The sequence below is a fragment of the Muscardinus avellanarius genome (assembly GCF_963383645.1).
Source record: "Muscardinus avellanarius genome assembly, chromosome: X".
Classification (NCBI taxonomy): domain Eukaryota; kingdom Metazoa; phylum Chordata; class Mammalia; order Rodentia; family Gliridae; genus Muscardinus; species Muscardinus avellanarius.
In genome coordinates, this window is record NC_137792.1 from 96803247 (window position 1) to 96821396 (window position 18150).

The window sequence follows — 18150 nt, forward strand, 5'->3', positions numbered from 1 at the left end:
ACTAAGTTGTGGAAGGCTTCATTAAGTAGCTGCTGCTGGCTGCGAACCTGGATCCTTCTGTTTCAGTGTCCCAAATTCAGGGGCTATAAATGTGCACCACCACCCCCAGCTGATTTTTTATTTTTATTTTTAAATTTTTATTGGTGTATTGTATTCATACATTTTAATGGGATAAAAGATGGTGGAGACATTCATGCACACATCACGTGCTATTAGCCCTTATCCAATTCCCGCCCCATTCTCTCCCCTTTCCTCTTTCCCATGCTTGGCTTAGTGATTGACTTTGATATGTTTGCTTAAGTACATCATGTGCTTTAGAGAGTTTCCGTCTTCCCCCTCCCATCCCCTCAGTTAGGTCGCCTTATTTGCTCATCTATAGAACCTCCTTATTCATCTAGAGTTCTTCCTGTCACCCATTTCTCCCTAGTTTTCACATATTAGGGAAAGCATCAAATTTCTTATTTTTTTGTGACTAATCTCACTTCGCATATTGTCCTCCCGTTAATGATTTTTTATTTTTACAGAAGTTAATAATTGCTTCTTTAAAAATTTGCTGGCATTAATTGGAATTCCTAAATCTGCCCATACTTTCTGATAAAGCTGTAAAAATCTCTTCAAAATAATTTTTACATGGTAAAACCCATTAAATACATTACTAATTTTATTTGTTTTTGTTAAGGCTCTCTGCCCTCCTATTGCAATCTAACTTACTTGCTGTTTTATTTTCATCATCCTGGAAACTTTATTTCTCTCTCTTCTGTGTTGGATCCACTATTTCATGAAGTTCATGACTCCCATATTCTGTGTGTGTGTGTGTGTGTGTGTGTGTGTGTGTGTGTGTGTGTGTGTGTGGCACATCTAATGTAACATCTTAGAAAGGAATATGGAAGGTAAATTTTTGAGATTTTGCATGTCAGAATAGTCATTATTCTCTTTTCACTATTGATTCATATTTTGGCTGAGTATATAAGTCTAGGTAAAAAAATCATTTCTTCTCAGTCCTTTGAAGACATGGCACATTGTATTCTAGTTTCTATTGTTGGTACTTATAACACCAATATAATTCTTATTCCTAATTTTTAATGCAACCTGGTTTTGTTCTTTTCCATTTCCCCAGAATCTTTTAAGATGTTCTCTTTATTTCTGGTGCTATGAAATATTATAGTGATGTCTGAGTCCTTGTTCTTTCTGGAAATAGTAGTAGTTAGATATAAGACTTCCTAGGTTTTTCTTTTAATTGTCTTATTATTTCTCTTATATGGTTCATATCTTTGTTTTCAGTTTTTCTTCCCAAGCTTTTTTAAGTTTGTGCTCTCAATCTTTTGCCATTTAAAAATTTAGCTATCATATTTTTAATTTCCCAGAGACCACTATATCTATTAACTACATATTAGGCTTTTTGTTGTGTTTTATTATACTGTGGTAATACTCTCTGATGCTGATGCTTTATTCGAACAAGGGAATATTATTAAATGATTAATACTTTGATTTCAATAGGCTTATTGGATTTTTTTCCTCTGATATAGGTAGTAGGCACTAGGACTTTATGAAGATCTGTGAAAAAAGAATAGTAAATTACATTAGAGGGAGATGGGAAATCTGTGACAAACTTCCTAAGTTGGTCTCAGTATGATTGGGCATTGTCCTTTTATACTCTGACACACAACAGACTTCTGAAATTAAGTTTTTATGTCTGTATTCTTCCTTTTCATTGTTTTTTTCTGGGTTTCTTAGAAGCCTGGGGGACCTCATGCTCCTTACACCTATTGTTTACTACTGTAGGTGCCTGGCAGTTGGCTGCTAGATGGAAGGGGAAGTAGTTAGGACTGGAGAATTCCAGGAAGAGGAAGTTGTCAGAAAGGTTACCCAAAGTTCATAGAGGCTACAATTGTCTGTTCCTGCTTTATACAATATAAGGGTACTGTGTTAAGTAGCATCATATCACACAGGTAGATCTATTATCTATCACTTGGCCAATTTCAAGGTTTGAGAACATACACTATTGGAGGTATCATTTTTATTAGTTTGTTATAATTTAATAAAATAATAGAATTCATTATTTTATATTTATATATGCATATAATATATTTTGGTCAGTTTCATTACCCAGTACCTCTTCTATCCCTCCCTTCTTCTCAACCCTGATCCTCATTCTCTATTCTACTTGTCTCCCTTCTACTTTTTAAAAGACATTTTATTGGTGCACTGTAGTCATACATATTTAATAGAGCACAAGATGGTAGAGGCACACATGCACACATCACCCAATTAGCCCTTACCCAATTTCCACCCCATTCTTTCCCCCTCCTTCCTTCTAATGTTTGGCTTAGTGATTGACTTTGATATGTTTGTTAATGTACATCAGGAACATTAGAGAATTTCCCTCTTCCCCCCTTCCATCCCCTCAGTTAGGTCGCCTTAATTGCTCATCTATAGTATCCCCTTCTTCATCTAAAGTTCCTCCTATGACCCATTTTATCCCTAGCTTTCGCATATTAGGGAGAACATCTGATTTTTTATTTTTTGTGACTCACTAATCTCACTTAGCATAATATTCTCCAGTTCCATCCACTTCCCTGTAAATGACATAATTGTGTTTTTCTTTATGGCTGAGTAAAATTCCATTGTGTACATATCTCATAGTTTTGTAATCCATTCATCTCTTGATGGACATCTTGGCTGGTTCCGTTATACTTTAATGAGATCTTTTCCCCTTTTTTCTGCTATATTTCATATATGAAAAAAACACATAACCCTTCATTTATTTCACGTAGCATGACGTTCTCCAGTTCTATTTATTTTTCTGCAAATGACAGTTTTTTTTGTGTATGGTACCTGGGGTGGAACCCAGGGGGCTTTTCTACCTCTGGTCTATACTCCCAGACCTTTTTTTTTATACTTTATTTGGAAACAGGGTGCTGAGAACCTCACTAAATAGGTGAGGCTGGCTTCAAACCTGTGCGATCCTCCTGTCTCAGCCTCCCAAGCGCTAGGATTACAAGTGTGTGCCACCACGCCCGGCTGACAATTTTTTCTTTAAAATTCCATTGTGTATATAGACCACATTTTATTTTCCTTTTTGCTTTTTTTACACTTGGAATTGAACCCAAAGGCATTCTACTTCTAAGATATACCCCTACCAACTCTTGATTTTTTTTCATGGTACTGGGGTTTCTGAAAGCCCTTCTACCTCCGGGCTACACTCCCAGACCTATTTTATACTTTTTATATTTGGCAACAGGGGCTCTTAAGCCAGCACAGCTGGCTTCAAACCTGTGTGATCCTCCTGTCTCCACATCCTAAGCGCGGGGATTACAAGTGTGCACTACCATGCCCAACTCTTGAATTTTTTAAAATAGAGTTTCATTAAGTTTCTGAAGCTGGCTTCACCTGATGTTCTTCTGTCTCAGCTTCTCAAGTGCTGGGATTACAGGCATGTACCACTGAACCCAGCAAATGACATTTTCTTTTCCTTTTATTTATTTATTTATTTAGTGCGTGTGTGTGGTACTGGGGCTCCTGGAAAGCCTTCTACTTCCAGGATACACTCCCAGACCTATTTTATACTTTTTATTTGGAAACAGGGTCTCTTAAGCCAGGGCAGCTCGCTTTGAAGCTGCCCGATCCTCCTGTCTCCACCTCCCAAGCGCAGGGATTACAAGCGTGCGCCACTATGCCTGGCCCACATTTTCTTTATTCATACATCTTTTGATGGACACCTCATCTAGTTTCATAACTTGTCTATTATGAATTGTGGTTTTACAAACATGGGCACAGATGTATCATTGTCATATTCTAACCTCAATTCTTTTTTTGCCAACAAATAGTTTTAATTTTATGTAGTCTTGATCTTATATCTTAAGAGGTCAAAAGATCCTTTATACCAAATGAAAAATCTCTTGTCTTTTTGTATGAAAATAGTCAGTGCTTTTGACATTCTTTAAAAATAATGAATTTAAGGAGAGGCTACATGTATCAAGTAAAAGTAATTCCTGGCACACAGCTAATTAAACCTGAGTTATTTCAGAAATTTACCTTACTGACAGCAACTAGCTGCACTGCAAAAAACAAATGAAATCCTCCAAGCTGCCTCAATTCCCTAGAACATATCATCTATCCATGACTTCTCTTACTTCTTCAAATATTTATGACTGTTCAGTAAACAAAAGGCTTTATTTGTTATGAGCCACTTCAAAAACCTCAATTCTTTAAGAAAGATGCAAAAGAGTGGAATCTGTATGTATGAATATAGTATGCTGACTTTAATTCTTTTGGATAAATACCCTGAGCTATATGGTGGTGCCATTTTTATTCTTTTGAAGAACCTTCACACTGATCTTCATAGTTGTACTCATATAGAACCCCACCAACAATATATAATTATTCCTTTTCTTACACTCCTCATCAGTATTTAAAATTTTTTGTATTCTTGATTAACATTCTAACTGGAATGAGATGAAATCTCATTATAGTTTTGATTTGCATTTCTCTGATTGCTAATGATGTCAAACATTTTTTTCATATATTTGTTGGCCATTTTAAATAATATGAATTCAATTACCCTTTGATCTCTGAAAGTGCATGGCTTTTTGTTCAAAAGTGATGTTCCCATTTTGTCTTTCCATGTTTTTATATATACTTCAGAAGATAGAATTCATTGAAAGCCAGTTTTATTTTTTATAAGCATATTAAATTTTTTTGCAGTACTGGGAATGGAATCCAGGGACATTCTACTTCTGAGTGACACCCCCAGCCCTATTTTTTATTCTTTATTTGGAAACAGGGTCTCAATCAGTTGCAAAGGGCCTCACTAAGTAGCTGAGACTGGCTTCAAACCTGTGCAATCCTCCTGTCTCAGCCTCCCAAATGCTGGGATTACAAGCATGAGCCACCACGCCTGGCTTAGCACAGTAAATTTTAATAATAACTTAAGAACAGCATTAATCATTAAACTGAGAAAGTTCAAATATCCTGGCTCTTAACCTAGACCTTAGTCTCTTATTTTAAAACTCTAAAAATCCTAAGTTAGAGTTATTTAAAGTTATTAAATAAAAATCAATGGTACATTTCAATTATCATTCATTTTTTCATAATTTATTCAATTATTTAGATTCAAGTCTATATAGTAGGCAAAACAATAAATTGAATGATCAGTGGTCTCACCATTCTAGTCTGTGATGCCAACAAGTTCATCTCTCTGACAGGAGTTTCTACCTGTTTTTCTTTTTTTCTTTTTTTTTTTTTTTTACTTCTTTGGAAGCCAGGACATGAGGCTATATATATTTTTTCTTCCCTTGTTCCATTCTCTACCTCTTCTCTTCATTATTTGCAACAAGTGCAACTAGAAAGCTTTCATGATTAATGCTAACAGGGGATGCTTCCACGTTACTGGAAGAGGAAATTCCCATCGCTGAAGGGAAGAATGGGTTAAATAGGAACTCAAAACAACTAGAATACAAACCTAAGTTCTCACAATAAGAGTGTGCAATTGTGACAGTCCATATTTTACAACTAAATACTATTATTATAGGTATGTTCTTTCCATTAGCTTCAGATCATTCTAACTTTTATGGCTGTGAGTTTGTGTGTGTGTGTGTGTGTGTGTGTGTGTGTGTGTGTGTGTGTGATACAGAGAGAGATAAAGGAATCTTGAAGAAGAGCATTCAAGCTTCAGTCATCCTAGTGATATGTTCTAAAAGGGGTTAATCTGAGAACACAAACATCAGTGCAGCCTGGCCAGCTGAAAACCCAGAGCTCAGGGGCAGAGATTTGTTCTTTAGAGTTTCAATTTTTGCTTTTCACAGTAGGTAGATGCAGTCTCTTTCCCAGAAGGCTCTGTGTCTTTCAAAAGAGAACACTAGCATTTTCTTTTTCTCTGCTTTCAGGATCTTGCTTCCCTGTGGTTTTTAAAAATTCATTAGTTTTACTAGTATTGATTTTATACTTCACCTTTTATGCCTCACTTATTGTTATAACCTACTAAAACCCCGTAAAGAAGTCAGGCTCTTGAAGAAATCCTCAGACAATCAAATGGAGCATCCAAGAATATTAGAAATTAGTGAATCCCTCTTAAGGGATCTCAGTGTGTTCTAGGCAACTAAGTGTGGATGTCTTGGTGGCAGCACATATTATCCATTTATGATCTATTTCTACAGAGATTTTGTTGAAGGAGAGTGGGGAAGGGAGGTCACTGGAGTAAAACTTGGGAGACATAGGTACTGATTTTGGCTCTGTGAGTAGTTATCTCTGTAATTTGGGGCAAAGTTTTTGGTCTGAACAACTGAAAGAATGGAAGAACTATTTAAAAAATGGGAAGTCTCCTTGTAGATGGAACAGGAGGATCTAAGGTGAAGATCAATTTGGTTATGTTGAAATGTAACATCCAAGTGTCAATATCAAAGTAGACAGTCAACTACATAGGTCTGGAATATAGAAGAGAGGTCCGAACTAGAAGAATGAGAGTTATGGCATTTAAAACCATGTGTAAAAGTATAAATGTAGCATGGTTAACCTGGACACTAATTGTTGGGAGGGGGGAAGAGAAAGTGTAGGGGGAGAGGGCACCAAGCACAGTTTGAACGTATGCCATTTTCAATATGATACAAAAAATATAAAAAAAACTTAAAAAAACTATGAGATCAAAAGATACTACCAAGAAAGAGAGTATAGATAGAGAAAAAGATAAGGGATTGAGCTTTTGGGCATTCCAGTATTAAGAGATCACAGAAGTGAAGAAATACCCAGATACAGGCAACAAATAAAATGTCAGCACAGTACATTTGGTCCCTGGACTAGATCAAGAGTTGGAAATTTTTGTAGAAGTTCGAAACCAAAAGGGACCATAGAACACATATACTTCAATCAAGAATGCTACCCATCTGAAGCCGGGCGTGGTGGCGCATGCTTGTAATACCCGCGCTTGGGAGGTGGAGACAGTAGGATCTCGAAAGTTCGAAGCCAGCCTTGATGGCTCAGGAGACCCTGTTTCCAAGTTAAAAAAAAAAAAAAAAAATATATATATATATATATATATATATATATATATATATATATATATATATATATATATTAGGTCTGGGAGTGTAGCCTGGAGGTAGAAGGGTTTCTAGGAACCCCAGTACCACCAAAAAAAAAAAAAAAAAGAATGCTACCCATCTGGTACTCCATTAAGATGTATGACTATACTGCACCACTTTAAAAAACTAAAAACAAAAAGCAAAAAAAAAAAAAAAACAAACAAAAAATAGTGCTAAACTAAGAAACAAGAGCCCTAGGTTCTACTCCTGGCTTTATGCTGAGATGAGTAAATTTTATAGACCGCTTGATGTCTCAAGATCTCCTTTTTATTTTTCTTTTGCGGGTCTGGGGATGGAACCCAGGGGCATTGGACCTCTGAGCTACACCCCCTTCCCTATTTTTTATTCTTTATTTTGAAACGAGGTCTCACTGAGTTGCAGAGGGCCTCACTAAGTAGCGGAGGCTACCTCTCAAATGCTGGGAGTACAAGCGTGCATCATCACGCCTGGTATCCAGATCTCCTTTTTCTGCCTATAAAGTAAGATAGCTATATTAGATGACTTGAATGGCTTAGGCATTCATACTTTTGTATCCTCATTTTTACAGAGGAAGAGACTGAAACCAATAGAAAGGCAATAACTGATTTGCCCATTCTGACATTAGGAACAGACCAACGCCAATGTGCCATCTTCTATACTGTTAGTTTTTAATTCTTGTGTGTATACCAAAATCCCTCTAATTTTTTTTTTTGGTATTGGGGATGGAACCCAGGGACATTTTACCTGCGAGCTATACCCCTAGCTCTATTTTATTCTTTATTTTGAAACAGGGTCTCACCGAATTGCAAAGGGCCTCACTAAGTAGCTGAGGCTGTCCTCAAACAATGATCACCCCTGCCTCAGCCTTACAAATGCGGGGATTACAAGTATGTACCACCAAACCCTGCTCCCTAGAAAGATTTTAATGATGCTGATTACTGGGTCCCAAACATAACGTGTCTCATTTTATTGGTCTGGGATGGGTTAAGTATTGGTATTTTGATAATCAGGTAATTCTAATGTGAAACCCTTACTCCACATTGACAAGGCATGGCAGTGTCTTGTTGGTCACACCCTCTCTGCATCTTGACTAGCATTTCCAACATAACAGTGATTCACACCATTTTAAACCCTGTTTTTTTCAGATTAATGTTGTTACAGAAGTTTAGCTTTCTAGGCCTTGTGAAACCAAAGTAGCAAGTATCAGCTTTCCCTGAAGCTTGATAAAATGACATGACCATAGCTTTCTTGAACTCTATCCTAGAAGTGAAATGTTATGGGAAACCATGAAGCCATGGCTGTATGTGTGTGTGTGTGATGGGGATACATAAAGGGTTGAGATTGCTCGTTCTTTCTCCCTTTTGGGGGGAGATAAAAGGTTTGTTCCATAAATAAACTTATGAGGTTAATCGGACAAAGTATACAAACATTACAATTTTAACCATATTTATTTAGCAGGCATAGTCATACTGTAGTAGCCTTACCAGTTTACAGTGGCTTCTCCCCAATAGAATATATATATATATATTCTTGATTAAATAGGGCTTCTAGATCAGCATTTCTAAACATGTGCCTCCATGGATGTGTGGCTGTAGATATATGTTCAAAATTGGATTCTAGTATTCACTTTCTCTGGGGACATGTGTCTAGGAGAATAGCCAGTCCGAACTAAGATGAGGCACAATATGGACTATGGAGTCACATTATTTACAGTCTTTTCACACGCACCTACCACTGTAATAGTGCTAGCCAAATGATTTTTCCATGCATAATGCACCAGTAGTTAACCTGGTAAATTTCTTTTGAACTCCCCTTGTTGATTCCATACTTGTTTGTTAGTGACTTTTACAACCCTAAATCACTTTCTTAGTTTAGGAGTATAAAATATATTTTGTATGACTTGGTTTGCTCATAAAATTGTCATATTTGATATATTTAAAGACGTGAAGGCCTGGGGGAGAAAAACAAAAAAAATTCAGAGGAGAAAGCAGGCAAGTCCTAAGAAAAAATTTTTTTTCCCTCTGGGTCTTCATAGCTCTGCTCCACTCAGACGTGCAGCACATAATAATGAACATGGGCTTGGGAAATACTCTGAGATGGCTCTAGGGCGACTAGGGCTCAAGATAATTGTAATTTTTAAAATAGGTTTCACCATTGTTTGGAACCATCTACAATTCAATTTACTTTATTGCACAAGCCATGAATAATGCTGTGAAAGAAAACGGACAGGCTAATGCTGCCAGCCTGGTTCAGCATTCCAGAAACATGCAGTTCTATGGATTCAACCAGCTGATAAGGACAGATGCAAATGGAAACGGAATTTCAGAATATGTAATCCTGGACACCACCTGGAAAGAATGGGAACTGCGTAGCACCTACACTGTGGACATGGAAACGGAGCTGCTGCGGTTTGGAGGGACCCCTATTCACTTCCCTGGTGGCAGGCCCCCTAGAGCAGATGCAAAATGCTGGTTTATAGAAGGGAAGATCTGCCAAGGAGGTAAGGAATGGAAAATTCACTGGTGGTTGATTTATCTTACCTTGGGTTACAAGAAAACCTCTTTAGGATGAGGCATATTTAATACTGAAACCGAGACAGTCATTTATATTCTTGATACATAATGTATTGACACTCATATCTACTTAATTTAAACTGATAAGAACAAGAGGACCTGGGGATGGTGGGACATGCCTGTAATTCCAGTACTTGGAAGGCTGAGGGAGAAGGATTGCAGGTTCAAAGATACCCTCAGCAACTTAGTGACACCCTTAGCAACTTTATGAGACCCTGTTTCAAAATTTAAAAAAAATTAAAAAAAGGCTGGTGATGTAGCTTGGAGGTAGAATGCCCCCTTGAGTTCAATCTCCAGCACCACAAAGAAAGAAGAATAAGAGATACTTTCCAGCCTTGAGTAATCATCCACAATTGAAAAGCCTCTCCATCATTCATTTTTAAAAGGATCCTACTCTTTCCCAAAGAGGTTACTTTAATAAGAAGAAGGCATTTACCTTCTCCTTGGTCTTTTGTAGCCTGTGACCTGGGATTGACTCCCCTGCTAGTATGATTGCCTGCCTGTCCCTTGATGTATTCAAATCTTACCAATCAGGTCCTGCCACAGAAAAACATATCTACAGCCTCTCCCTCCTTAACTCCCTTTACACAGAATCTATACTGCACAGCTTAGCACAAAATTACTTTTTGGTGGTAGCTCATGTATTGGTTGTGTTTCTCCACTTCCTGAATATACTGTTCCTTGAGAGCAGGGACCATGGCTAATAATTCTTCTGCCCTCCAAGTGACCAGCACAGTAGGCATCTATTAAATTCTTGCAGTTTGATTGACTAGTAGGACTCTTCGAGCTTGTGCAAGATAACTTCATTGATTCTCTGTAAGCCAGAGGGGAACTTTGGAAGACCTATATTATTCTTACGTGAGTGTACACTACACTCATTCAAAACCAAATGCATTTATTTGAAATAGCTTTTGATTTCTATTTTGCTCTAGCATGACATAACCAACTACCTCTTCACTCACTACATCCTATATTTTCCTCTGAAAAATTAGTAATTCTGCTCACATATTTAGATTTTACAGAGGCCAACTTACCTGGTGACAAAAACACTATCCAAACCAGGTTCATTCTCACCCCTGAAGGATGAGTACTGTTTTTCTTCTATAACCCATAAGGTCTGTGGGTTTGGGTGAATTAAAAAGGTCTTTTATTTTATGAAGCAATATAATACTTACCCTTCACAGGTGAGAAAACATATTTATTCTCAAAAACTGTGTTACTGTCTAACTTAAATTAAGGTACTCAAAGTTTTCCATTCGTGGACTTTTCCTCCAAAGAAACACCCCGGTCAGCCTTAATTCATGTGATTTGTTATTGTCAGAGTAGTGAGTGGTTTTGCTTCAGAACAGTGAAATTGCTTTCTGTGTCCATAAAGTCAACAAGACAGACTGTGCCATAGAAAAAATGGAATTAGGTTAGGTAGATGCGGTGTGATTTTAGAGTCACCAGAAAGCACAAGAAGTCGTTCTGTGGTGCCCTTTATTTACTGCCTCTCTCTGATAATGCCATTCTTCCTCTTGCTCTCTGCAGGCATTGACCCCACCTTTGCCATGATGGTCTGCCTCGCTTTGCTCGTAGCCCTGCTGTCTATTAATGGATTTGCTTACTTCATAAGGTACATTTTTTGTTCTTTTTGTATACACAAAATACAAGACCATAATAGCTTTGTTAATATTGATTTCCAGGAAGCCATGTTTCAGTACAATTGCCTCATTACATGACCCACTGATTTTCTTTTTTCCATAGTGATTTACCATCCCTACCAGCCCCATTTAGAGTGAAGTGTTTTCATGATGCCAAGAATAACTTCCTCAGCTGTGTGGTCAGTGTGGTTGCCTGTGAGTAGATCTGGTTCTCAACACAATGGTGAAATCAGAGAACTAGTACATTAAGGCCTGTCCACTCCCAATCTATGCTTCCCCCAACCCCTGCAGTGTCTCCTAGAACCATCTCCTTCCCCAAATGGCATGGTAGGGAATGCACTTGGGACATTTTGATGAGTTCCAGGACTTAAGAAAACTTTGGCTAGACTCTTTTAGGAATAGTGATACAAACTCATGGGATTGTAGGTGGGATTAAATAAACTAAAGTAAGTAAAACACTTAGAACAGTTGCTGACTTACAGTAGGTGCTCAGTAAATGAAGTCAACCCCTTATCAGACACATGGGACTCTCTTCCTAACTGCTTCGAAGTTTCACTTTGACATCCATGCTTTTTGTCTAGAATATCACAATCCAGATTTCTCCTGCCTTTCTTCCTGGAATAAAAGCTATCCTGTCCAATCATCAGCATCATTATGATCAAGTTTTTTTTCTCCTTCTCTCAGATCCTTAATAGGTGACCAACTAATCTAATAAGCTATTTCAAGATCAGAGATAAGTGACTAAAGATTATTTAAATAGCACCCTTTTCTTGTTGTCTTTGCATTTAAATAGTTGGGCCCTCTCAATATTAGAATAACTCAAGGAAAGTAAAAAGTGAAATCAATCACAATCCTATTTTTCCCCTTACACCTTGAAGACCATACTTTTGGTATCTCTTTGGATGGATAGTCCTGACAATAGTATGGTGAGGACTAGCAGGAAATGGAGTTATTTTGGTGAGTTCTAAGGGGGGAAATGTCTAGACTGTATTAACTAGCTGTGTGACCTTGGGCAAGCCACTTAACCTCTCTTGGCCAGAATTTTCTCATTAGAATTCTGAAGGAATTTGGTTAGATAATGTTTAAGAACCCTTCCAACTCTGATATTTTAACAAGCTGTGAAATGCCAGATCAAAAACCATAAGAGGTGTTACTCTTAGTTTTTAATTTGTTGGAATCACTGTAAAAACAACACTGTTATTGTCCAATCTCCCAAGTATTAGAAAAATAATAAAGCCATACAAAGTAGTAGGTAGCTTACAAATTGTTCAAACACACTTGGTAAAGACATTAGTTAAAAACAAGTTTCTCTTCTAATTTCTGTGACTGTAACATATCCCTGGTTAGAATAGACATATAATATCTTTAATTTAGCTGCTGCCAAAGAATAAAGCATTTAATTAACATCCTTGGATATGTAGCAAAACTAAATGGCAGCCAACCAAAAAGGTGCCCCCTCTGGAGAGATCTGAGGAGTAATAGACTGTCTATCTGATGCCAAAACAACCCATGGCAAAGCAGAAAATGGAGCCACACTCAGCTGCTTATGTTACTTGTCAATCCCCCAAATGATAATTGTTGCTGGTCTTCCCTACTGAATGAACTGGTTCTTTGGGCTTTGAGTGAGCATAGCCTGCAATTCTTGGGAAGGGAAGGAAAAAAGAAAAAAATTCCCTTTGGGGTGGGGGGTTTGTTTGGAGCAGTGGGCTGAAGGGCAAAGAAGACTGGAGAGGAAAATGATTGGAGAGGGACATGATTAGAGAGGAAAATGATTGGAAAGGAAAATGAGTTTGAGACAATTGGTACTTCAAGTGGACACAGAAAACTCAGAGATAGAAGAGAGGCACATCATTTCCCAGAGTCACTTGGTCCTCAGTTCTTCAGCTAACAAAGCACAAAAGATGCCCCCTCTTTTCTGCCTTCCTCCCTCTCTCTGCCCACCACGGCTGCAATCAGAAGAGCCGAGCGGCTGATGAGTTTCTGTAATAGATGGTGATTACTTGCAGGAGAGTGACTCTCTGTTCCTTCCTTTTCTGTGTGTTTTGATTGTTTAAGTTTTTTTTTCTTCAAAAAGAAAGACGTGCAAAGAACCCAGCCACCCCAAAACAAAGGATTCTTTGAACTCCTCTTTTCTCCCTACTCCTCCGAACCAGATTGCATTGCTTTTCTATAAAGCTCTTCCGTGCTTTGTAATACTAATGATGATAATGATAATAATGAGCCCTTATACTTTCATAGTGCTTCACGCTTTTCAGAGCACTTTCACATACATTATCTCATTTGATTTTCAAAACAACTCTATAAAGCGGGTAATGCAAGGACTATTATCCTGCTAGATAAGAGACACTGAGGCATGAAGAGGTTAAATTATTTATCCAAGGTCACCTGCACCTGGCTAATTAATGACCGAGTGTATACTCCCCAGATCACATCTTTAATTTGGGAGTCCATTTCACTTTCTATTAGAGCATATTCTGTAGCGTGCCTATTTTTACAGGTGTGCCTGTTTTAAGACAATTCACTACACATATGAAATAGATAAGTTAGGGAGTAATGTTTTACGTTGCCAAAAGATTCATGTGCTCTACCCAAGAATTCACTACAGGCTCTTTTAATTTTCTCTGCAGGGCAGCAACTCCCACTGTGATAAGGGACATATTTGTTGGCAGACAATTAGAAACACATTAATTGTTTGTTTACAAACCAGTGAAGTCACTGAGAAAAATCGACTCGTTGCTGGTACTTAAAGCTACAGTGACATTGTAAACTTCTTAGAGCAACTGGACAAAGCCAAAGTGTACTGATTCAGTGGTTATTTTCCCTACTTTGGTTCTTGGCTTTAAGACATTCCACAGAGTTACTTGCCATTATGGGAGGTTATGAAAGAAAGAAAGCCAAAATGTAGCTATCAGAGTACCTGAGACAAAGTAGAAGAAAGCAATCATGCCACCTAATGCAGTTCCCCTCCAGATCCTAGAGTTGCCTGGCCAGATCTATCTGTGTGGGTAGTCATCATAGTAATTGGTTGGTAGAAAATAATTACATTCACCACAGATTAATGGGCATGTTTGGAGAGAATCATGTTTAAACTGTGTCTCTGTAATGCTCAAACAAGAGTCCAATTCAGTAAAAGGGGGGCACCAGTCAGCCCACTTGTTTAGAATCGTGTAGACAAAGCAACCGACTGATTGAATTTTTCCACTTTTCAACCTGTTGCTTTGGCAACGCATAGATGCAACTTTGTAAGACAAGTGGTCTTATGGGCAGAAATCTGGGCCCACAGCCAGCGACCAAGGATTCAAGTTCCAGCTCTGCCTAAGGCTAGGGGATCTCATACAATTTGCTTAATGTTGTTTTGTTTCCTTAATGTTTTCTTGACTATAAAATGGAAATTAATGATTCTTGGCCCCTACATTAGGATAAATACTATGGCATGTAAAACAGTGCATTGAGTTCTTTAAAAGTATTCAGAGGCGTTGTTTTGACTGTGCCTTTAGGGGAGATCACTATTTTATTAGTTTGAGGCACCATGCCCATGCAGCCCTCTCACTGCTCTCTTTTGATACCACAACAAGAGCATTTGAATGTTTCTTTTTTGGTCTTTGTAACTTTTCAAGTTGTGAGGGCCGAGGTTATTGCTTCCCTTTGATATGGGCATTATGGTCAAGATCCAGGTGTGGTTTTCTTCCCATATTGTGTATATTCTTTAACTACTATGTTAGGGCAAATCAACCCTGGTTTTGCAAATCATCCGCTCCCTTGAGACCTTCTGATTTCATGTTTCTTTCAGGCGTCGTATAAATAAAATTCAGTTGATTAAAGGACCCAACAGAATTCTACTGACTTTGGAGGATGTAACCTTTATTAATCCCCACTTTGGCAGTAAGGTAAGATGTAGTCCCTTCTCTTTTTGTGCTGTCTAATATGGTACCCACAAGTAACTAGTGAGCACTTGACATGTGCCTTGTCTAGATTACGATGTGCTTTAAAAGTAAACACATTTGATTTAGAATATTTTATATAAAACATGTTAATTATTATAAACTACATTATAATGTGAGACTATAAATGCACCACAAAGTATAAATAAAAAGTAAAATGAAATAGTAAATATTAAGAGACAAAAATTGATTATATATCAAAATTATGTTTTGTTAAGTACATTATTAATATCAAATGTTAAATTATTATTTTTATTTGTATTTATTTATTTATTTATTTTGTGCTGCTGGGGATGGAAACCAGGGACATTCTACCTCCGAGCTATATCCCCAGCCCTATTTTTTTCTTTATTTTGAAACAGGGTCTCACTAAGTTGTGGAGGACCTCACTATGTAGCTGAGATTGACCATGAACCTGCAATCCTCCTGTCTCAGCCTCCCAAGTATTGGGATTACAAGCGTGCACCATCACGCCCAGTTCTCACTTTTATTTTTTGTGGTACTAGGGACTGAACTCAGGGACATTTTACTCCTAACCTACACCCTCAGCCCTATTTATTTTTTTATTTTTGAAACAGAGCCTCACTAAATTACCACATGCTGGCCTCAATCCTGTTATCATCCTATCACAGATTCTTAGAAATTGGGGTTACAGGCATGGGCCACAGTGCCTGGCTTTTTATGTTCTTTAGTATGAATGATAGAATCCTTAAAATTATATATATGGCATAGAATATTATTCAGTCACAAAAGAATGAAATCCTATCATTTGTGGTAACATAGATAGAACTGGGGGGAGGGCATTATGTGAAGTGAAATAAGCCAGGCACAGAAAGACAAATACCACATCTTCTCACTCATATATGGAAACCAAAAAGCTTATCTCATAGAAGTTAAAAGTTGAATGGTGGCCACTTGAGGTTAAGAGGTATAGGGGGCAAAGTGATAGGTGGAGGCCAAATAACCAGTACCAAAACATAGTTAGATAGGAGGAGTAAGTGCTAGCATTCTACAGCACAGTGAGTACTATAATTTACAATAACTTATTACATATTTTATAAAGAAACAGAGGATTGGAGTTCAAGTTTCCCAATATAAAGAAATGGTAGATAATTAATGAGATGAAATACTAATTACCATAATGTGATCACTATTTATCATATGCATCAACTTATTACACTATATCCCAGAAATATATATATAATGAGTATCAGTTAAAAACTACATGTGTGGCTCAAGTTAGATTTCAATTAGATTGTTTTGACAGAGCAGTGTTATAGAAGTATATGTAGTGCACTTTGGCCAATAGATAGCTCCAACTTTATATAAGCCTTTTTTGTATATTTGAAGTCAATATCTGATTGTTAATTTCTCAGTGGCACAGGTACATTCATAGCACCTGAGATGGTGCTTATAGCAGGTGCTTCTAAAAGTTTGGCAAATTAATAAATCATTAAAAGAAAGTTGAGTTTTACTAGGAGTTCATACTGTGATTGTAATAGGTGATAATCATTAAGGGCCTGCTACTGTGTCCTAACCCAGGCTTGGGCTTTGTAAGAAATAATATGTAGTCCTTGCCTTCAAGGGGATTAAAGACCACTTAGACAAATCATGTCACACAAGAGATTCTATAGGTGCCACATTGCACAAAAGAAACCAGAAATACAGTAGAGCCCCAGAGGACATAGATCAGTAGAAAGAGGATTTTCAGAGATCTAGAACCAAAGCTGACTATTCAAAATAATGGATGGAATTTGACTAGGTCACAAATTACAAAATGGTTTTCACTTTTGTTGGTTCCCCACAGTTCTAAAAATAGTAGTCAGAATTTTGAAATTGTGAAATTACACATAAAAATATGGATCTCTGGGATTTCTTTTTTGGGATATAAGTGTTGGATTTTAAGTATTGGTATTCTATTACACACAGGTTACCATAGATAATAATATTGTATTGTATAGTCCAAAAGAGCTAGAAGAGAATATTTTGAATACTCTCATCACAAGGAAATGATAAATATTTGAGATGATGAATAACCCATGCACCTTGAGTTGATCCATACACAATGTATAAATATACAGAGACATCACACCATAGCCCATAAAGATGTACACCTATTATCTATCAATAAATCTTTTTTTTAAAAGCTGGAAGATCTATCAATCTTGGGTCTCATCATGGCAACTGGCCAAATACTGTGATAATTGCCCTTTTTGGAAGAGTTATGCTCTCTACAGTTTGGTAGTTTCCCTCAGTCTATATAGTCTTATACTCAAATGATTTCATGTATTTTATTACCTTCCTGGCCCCTATAAACATTCCAGAAGAGAAAACTTCATAAGTAGAAACTCAGAGAAGATAATAGGTAGGGAAGACTTTCTCCAAAGGTAGCAAGTGTGTGTCCACATAGCAGTTTATGTGGCTCCAATAATGACACTAATCTTTAAAATCCTAGTATGGTGGTGGCAGGATGTAAGGCTAGAATGCAAACACATCATATCTTTTCCACGTGCCATTTACTATTGCTACACTAGTGTCCCAGATTTGAGAATTAATTTATCTGTGACCAAACTGGTCATTGCTGAAAATGTGACCCTGAAACGTGTATTTACTCAGTTAGTTGGGTGAGAATAGATTCGTATGACAATGTCCTGTGCAGTTAGAGTCAAATGAATTGTTTGCCTGTTTGATTTAATTCTCATTTACAACCTTAACTCTTACTTGTTTAAATCATCAGGTGCTTTTGTAAGGTTGAAATCATGTTCTCAAAAATGTATTGCGGAAAGCCAAAATTATCACTGAGGCTGAAAGCTATACTCTACCTTTATGCCAGAAAAACTTATTGATGTTATTCTCCATTTTTGAAACTGATGGTGGTGGAATTTTTTGGCTTTGGTATATACTTGATATTCCCTCTATAAAGTTAGCTTGAGTAGTA

General features: G+C 37.3%; 1 protein-coding gene across 1 annotated transcript in view; it reads left to right on the forward strand.

The window, feature by feature from the left end:
• The window catches only part of GUCY2F (guanylate cyclase 2F, retinal), a gene marked incomplete at both ends in the record, with an annotated part of 97915 nt that overhangs the window by 19157 nt on the left and 60608 nt on the right, over positions 1–18150 (forward strand). Inside the window, 3 exons of the mRNA XM_080718965.1 lie at positions 9201–9555; positions 11159–11243; positions 15062–15158. Coding sequence (XP_080575091.1) covers positions 9201–9555; positions 11159–11243; positions 15062–15158 — 537 coding nt within the window. The remainder of the gene's footprint in view (positions 1–9200; positions 9556–11158; positions 11244–15061; positions 15159–18150) is intronic.